The 6,887-nt window shown below is 41.5% G+C and overlaps 1 protein-coding gene across 1 annotated transcript in view; it reads left to right on the forward strand.

The window, feature by feature from the left end:
• The window catches only part of LOC105930297 (unconventional myosin-VIIa), a 30,213-nt gene extending 25,490 nt beyond the window's left edge, over positions 1 to 4,723 (forward strand). Inside the window, exons 41-48 of the mRNA XM_012868433.3 lie at positions 893 to 1,006; positions 1,639 to 1,726; positions 1,802 to 1,908; positions 2,009 to 2,194; positions 2,348 to 2,464; positions 2,551 to 2,634; positions 3,676 to 3,795; positions 3,887 to 4,723. Of these exons, the coding sequence (XP_012723887.2) occupies positions 893 to 1,006; positions 1,639 to 1,726; positions 1,802 to 1,908; positions 2,009 to 2,194; positions 2,348 to 2,464; positions 2,551 to 2,634; positions 3,676 to 3,795; positions 3,887 to 3,979 (909 nt within the window). The 3' untranslated portion in view covers positions 3,980 to 4,723. The remainder of the gene's footprint in view (positions 1 to 892; positions 1,007 to 1,638; positions 1,727 to 1,801; positions 1,909 to 2,008; positions 2,195 to 2,347; positions 2,465 to 2,550; positions 2,635 to 3,675; positions 3,796 to 3,886) is intronic.
• Positions 4,724 to 6,887: the final 2,164 nt, after the last annotated feature.

A 6,887-nucleotide genomic window follows, 5' to 3' on the forward strand; every position in this document is an offset into this window, starting at 1 on the left:
ACATCATATATCGACTAATCTGGTGATTTACATCCCTAATATCTGCTCATATGCCACATAATTGTGGAGCACAGAGATGGATGGCTGATGATTTTGTCCCGTGTTGCAGCTGCACGACCCCGGCACCTTGCAGTTGTTGAGTCGCCCCTGAGCTCCTCTGTATTCTAGAGATCAATGTGAGGGAAACTGCTCCAGCAGCAAATCTACAACAGAACGGCGGAACAAAAAGCAAAAAGCGTTTTGCAATGGCCTAGTCAAAGTCCATTGCACACACTGGCAGAGTGTTGTGGGAGCCGTCCAGAGACGATGTCAGCAGAACTTAACGAGCTGAAACAATGTTGCAAGGGAGCAGCGGGCCTAGGTTCCCCCAGCACGTGAGACACCGATACAGAAAACGTTGACGCCTCCGAGGTTGTACAAGTTTTTGAACCACAGGGTGTGCTAAGTTTTTCCAACAAAGCCTTTCCATTGCGACATATCTGTTGTGTTTTGTACACTTAAGGTTTAAAATTAAAACATTTTAATACCAGGGACCTAAAACCCTGGAATGGAATACGGATGTCTTTTCTTTTTTTTATCATTGCCGTAACATGTTGGGAACGTTGTTAGTAAATGAGCCTATAGACTTTGATCACCTGTGCCGATCATGTTTGTGCATTGAATGAAAAGAGGTCCCGGAGCATATTTGCTTCACTCAGCCTGAAAACAGGAAGCACGTGGTTTGTAAGTCTTCACGCCGTGCTCACCTACATACAGTACTGACCACAAAAACAGGAGACTCTCGCTCCCTGCTCTGCTATAGAAAGCTCATTAAGGAAGTTGACAAACGGTGTTTCTGAAAGTCGAGTTGTGACATTTTATATGTTGTTTTTTTTTTTTTCTTTTCCCACAGCTAGTGGAGGTGTCTTCAACGACCACAAACAGAGAGCTACGCCACAGCATCGCCGCCCAGCTCTCGCTGAGCTCACCAGAGGGATACGGCCTGTATATGAAAGTGCCTCAGAAGGTGGGGTCATGTTACACAAACAGTGCCCTGAGAAGAATAGTTGCAGAATGCATTTATATTCAGCCTCCATTCCTCCAGTATCCCCAAAATAAACATGGATCAACTAGTTGTCTTCAAAAAAATCTAAAAAAAATTGTCTTAATAAGTAAAAAAGAGTCGCGCTGTATGAAATCTAATCTCAGTGGAAAATCTGGTTGTCCTGTGAAGACTTCAGAGATCAAAGCTGATGGAGACACAGAATGACTTGCAGCTGTGATTGCAGTGAAAGGGAGTCGACAAAGTATTGACTCGTGGGCACAGAACGTAAATGTAGGCCGCACTTTTCAGATTTTTCTTTGTAATAAAAAAAAAGGTTATGCCCAGATCGTCTTCTCCTTTAAGTGCAGTTCTTTCCAGCTCTGTGAAATACAAAACCCAGTAATGTACACCAAGGTTGAAGTGTGACTTTCTGGTTTTGTTCTACTGCAAGGTGAACAATTGCTTCACACTTATGTGTAATTTAAAGGGACATTTTGTTTTTGTGTCACGTACTGTGCAAGACGCGTCCCACAGTGTGTTGACAATAACTCCTAAATGACTGAGTGCAAGGCCGTTTTTTAAAATGTTCCTCTTTCCTGTCTGCTGGGTTGTAGATGCTGAGTCTGGATGAAGACAAATATTTCTTTGACAATCTAAGGCAGCCGTTAGACATTCCTAAGAAAGGGAAAAAAGTGAAAGAAGGTAATTATTCAAACGGGCAAATTATTTTTCTGTGTCAGGGCTCTCCATGTTTATTTGTCAAATCATGCTTCACAGCCAATCTATCAAGTGCGCCGCTCCTGGTGATCTACAGGAGGAAGCTCTGGTTCAACGTGATCCCGGGAAAAGACCGAATTGCAGATCTCACTTTCCATTTCCCACAGGTATTTATTGCAGCTAAGAAGCAAAGCCTAGGTTTTTGCTGGCTTTTACTCATGTTTGAGATGCAGGGTGATCGTGATTGGTTTAATTTTTCCCATGCAGGAGGTGCCCAGGTACCTGCGGGGATACCACAGCTGCACCAAAGAGGACATGATCAATCTGGGTGGGCTCCTGTTCAGAGTGGCAGTGGACTCCGACCGGTCACAATTCGTCATGATCCCTAGAATGCTGAGGGAGCTGATTCCTGCTGACCAAATAGAGATCATGCAGCCTGACGAATGGAAGAAGGTAAAAAAAAAATTAAAAATGTGAACGTTACAGATATTTAATAAAAAAAAAAACTGTTTTTATGAAATTCAAAAACAGAACTGAGGAGCAAAGGAATCCTTTGACCATTAACCGTGTAAAATGGGCCTGTTTTGTTTCCACGTCTTCTTTCAGAACATCATCTCGTCATACAACAGGCAGAGCGGCATGACGGTGCAAGAGGCCAAAACTGCCTTCCTCACAGCCATTTCACGCTGGCCGACCTTCGGCTGCTCCTTCTTCGACGTTAAAGTGAGTTACAGATGATGGGGTGGCAGCCACATTTGGAACCAAGAACCCAAGAAAAAAACTAATTTTTTTCCCTCCTCTGTTTGCAGCAAACTTGTGAACCAGAGTACCCAAGCATACTTTGGTTTACCATCGGCAAGAAAGGCGTTAGCTTAATCGACCCCAAAACAAAGGTATGAATGGTAATTGATAATTATTGTCAGCGAGCAGATTTACAGTGTTTTACAAAATGTTCATACCCACTTCCTAGTAGGTTACAACCAGAAACTTCACTGCATTTTATTGGGATTTTATATGGTGGACCAACACAAAGCAGAGCATCATTTTCATAAGAATTTGCACTGAACTGCACACATTTGCTTTTAGCCCCCTTGACTCCCTGAATAAAACTCATTATCTACCTAAATTGCACTATTGAAAACTAACAATATATAGCAGCCCCCCTAACCTAACAGTTCAGGCAAAGAGAGGCAGACAAGAAACTTACTCTGGAAGAGCTGCAGAAAGCCACAGCTAAAGTGAAAAAAATCCAAGTATTACCTTTATTGAAGATTTACAACAAGAGAGCAATCGTTGAAAGCGATAAGAAGTCCTGTTTATAAAATGCTATCTGTGGCAGAAAACTAACACCACAAACAAACCTGAACACTTTTCCCTTGGTGAGACATGGTGGCGGCAGCATCATGCTGTGGGGATGCTTGTCTTCAGCAAGGACCGAGTAGCTGGTCAGGGCTGATGGGAAATGAATGGAGCTAAAGACAGGGCCTTCTTGGGAGAAAAAAACAAAAAAACAAAAAAAACCTTTAAGAGGTTCCAAGAGTCCTGAGACTGGAGTGGAGGTTTATCTTCCAGCAGGAGAATGTTATCTCTAAACATGCAGCCAGAGCTCCAGTTGAATGGTTCAGATCAAAACCTGTTCATGCGTCTGGAAGGTGATTTAACAAACTATTGACCTAAATGCCCGTCAGACTTTTCTCATTTTAATCCTAAACAAAATAACAAAATAATGTATTAATTCAATTTCACAATATTGTGCAACCATTTGTTGGTCTGTCACACTAAAGTTTGTGGCTAGAATGTAAAATTCTTCAAGTGGTGTGAGTATATTTTAAAGGGACTGTATAATAGGGTTTGTTTTTAAAAAAAAAAAAAGATCTACCAGTTCTGTCACTATTTGATTTTTTTTTTTCCCAACAATTGTCCAAACCTTTTAGGAGCTGCAAGTGATGCACCCGTTCAACCGCATCGTGGAGTACAGCAGCAGAGGCAACTTTTTCCAGATGACCATCCGCACCCTGGTGAAGGGCGTCAACTTTGTGTGTGAAACCCCACAGGTGAGCGAGTGGCTGTGTTTAAATGCAGATTTACTCAGAGCCCAGGGTTATTGTTGTTCGTTCATTTCATCCATGTTTCTTCCTGCTTCAGGCTTCCACGATAGAGGACCTCGTTAAATCGTACGTCAGGATGTACGAGGAACAGAAGCAGATCGCTCTGCCGAGGAACAGCATCTTTGCTTGAGGCTTCAGAAACGAGCCTTTTGAACTTCCATGCACTGTTCTTCGGTATCTTTAGGTTTATGCATTGTTAAACTAGAAATGATGACGTTGTCCAATATACAAATTGCCCCTATTAAATGAATAGTGATGTTCAAACATTTCTGTGCAATATTTTGATTCTTTTTTTTTTTTTTTTTACTTAATACACAATATTAGCATTTTAGCAAGGTAAGAACTTGGATTAAGATTTATGTGCTGTAAATTTGAGTCTTACTCCTAATCCTTTTTCTAAGGTCATTATGTATTTATCAATAACATTGGTTATACGTCCCACCTCCAGTTAATGATTTTACCTAAATGAAAAGTTGTCCGTATCAAAACGGCAAATTCAGCCGTGTTACTGGCTCAGGACGGAGACTTTTTGCGTGTTTGTGCATACATGTAAAATGATGGACATTAAGTATATTGGAACTAATTCTCTGGTTGCCTCTAAATGATATTATCGCCACAACATTTAAGAGGCCTTCATGTAATATATTGAATTAGTAGTCAGGTCATTGTCAGTGTTTTATTTGGGGGGGGGGGGGGAATGTCTGTAATGTTTGACCATATAGTTTGACACAAGTTAAATTAAATATTTATGCCAGATCTGCAAGGGTGTAATTATTAAAACCGAGTGTGGGTGCTGTACATTTAAGCTGATGTGATTGGTTCAACTTGTGTTTTGTTTGTAGTGATTGGTCAAACTGTCTGCAAATAAATAATAAATCATGATTATATTATACATGGGAATAAAATCCAGCAGTGAATTAGTGTAAGTTTGTGACTTAAACAAATACTCTCCACCCCTCTTAGGGGTCCTTGGTCCTATTCTATATAACTTTTACCCAAGGTTTCACATACAGAGAGACAGGTCTCTGACTGCACAGTCTTTCTGAATGATCCACAGTCCTGGTTCCTCTCTCTCCTCTGCAGCTTATCTAACAGGTCTTCTGTAGGATTTGGGTTTGGGGACCAAGATGGTGACGGCTGAAGGCTGATTTAGAGTCTGAACCCATTTCTATGTGGAACTTGCCATATGACTTGGATCAGGGGTGTGAAACCCCCGTCCTCCAGAGCCGATGATGGGTAACTTTTAGATGTCTCCTGGTTTGACACGCTTGAATCAAAGGGCTGAATTGTCTCATCAACACGCAGTCGAATTTTGGAGGGTCCTGCTCATGACTCGATTGTTTGACTCGGACGGGTTGAACACATCTTGAGCATCGCCGGCCTTTGAGGGCTGGAGTTTGGCACCGGTGAAGGTGCCAGTTGTTACATTTTAGGTTTTCTGGCAAAGGCTGACAAATTATTGTTCAAATCTCTTTGAGATTTGAACAATAAATAAGAGAAAAAGAAAAGCTGTTTTTCTGCCTTCCAATCATGTAGTTAACATGTAAGTAACGTCACATGAGTGCTGATGGAGAGTTGGTGACTCTCAGATGCCCGTCTTTGCTGTGGTTCCCTAACTGTGAACTTTGTTAAGCCAGTTAAGCAAAAAAGATGAATAATCGTTGAACTGACCCTTGCAAAAAGTTTTTACCAACCTTCCAATGACTATATTGATTGCTTCCTATCTCTGTTCTTGTTTTTCTTTATGTGATGGCAAAGTTGTTATTTATTTACAATTCTAAACATAATTTGTCTCTGCAGATGATTATATGAAGTCTACCTGAAATCAAGTTAATGACATTTTAGAGTATATTAAAATGTAGAGAAAATATGGCAAGACAACATCTGGATGTTGATTTGCTGTTTACAAGAAAACATTTTTCCTTAGATTCTAAAATGTGGACCTCATTGAAAATTTTAAATGATTGTTTCTTCTGATTATTCTTTGTCACTTATGTACTAGAATGCATTTAGCAAGACTGTATCATAAAACTGCAGCTATGCAGTCAAGCTCTAAACCCTGCAGTCCTGAATTGGATTCTCCCAAAATCTCCTGATAGCTTCTGAAATTCTAGTTACCACTATCCAAGTCACCTCTTTCATTGGATACTACCACCCAAGTTTCATACTGAAATGCAGAATCACATACAGGATGAGTTGTGCTCATCTGTAAATGAGTGGCATGTGACAGACTGCTCATACAATCATCTGTCAAACCTATTGGTGTTACTGTGGAAACTTTGCCGCAAAAAAAAAAAGCAGGTTACCATGAACAGGTGCACATGAGGTGCAATGTGATTGTGTGCACCCTGGTGTTTTAATGTAATCTGACAGCAAGGGGCTTCAGAGACAAAAAAAACCCTGTTTACAGTGTAATTTAGTTTAGCTGGCATGGTTATCTGAACCAGAGCTTTTAAGCACTACACTTTCACTGAGGAAATAAAAAAGTGAGTCTACAACACAGATGTCTTGCAATGCAACAAGGGTAAAAGTGTAAGTTGCGTGCTGAAGTGAACAAGAGACTTTGTGTGTGTGAGAGATGCCTGGCGTGCAAGATGGGGAAAAGGCAATTTGATGCACTGCACCAAATTTGGTAGAAAACACCTTAGAGCCCAGACCACATCACTATCCTCCCACCTGCACCCCCTCACTGCAACTTCTTGTACTTCTAGACAGAGAAAAAGGCCGATCGAGACCACAGCCCAACTCATCACATAACGTCACGCATGAATGCACAAACTCCGCACTGCCACCTTAAAACAGACTCAAAACACACGAGGGCAGAGCACAGGTCTGTTCTGGTGTTTATCCGAAGGGTTCGCTTTATTCGTTGCCCAAAACGTAAACGCGCGGCTTCTCGCTGCCTCTCTTTCTCTGGACGCAGACAACAACTTTCAGCCATTTTCAAGGGATGTTTGTTGTTTGAGCCTGACGAGAGAGAGAGAGCTGTTCCCAGGTCGACGCGGAGCGGTACCTTCCGGTGAACCCAGAGCTAGTTT

Source organism: Fundulus heteroclitus, chromosome 6 (genome assembly GCF_011125445.2).
Source record: "Fundulus heteroclitus isolate FHET01 chromosome 6, MU-UCD_Fhet_4.1, whole genome shotgun sequence".
NCBI classification, from domain to species: Eukaryota; Metazoa; Chordata; class Actinopteri; order Cyprinodontiformes; family Fundulidae; genus Fundulus; species Fundulus heteroclitus.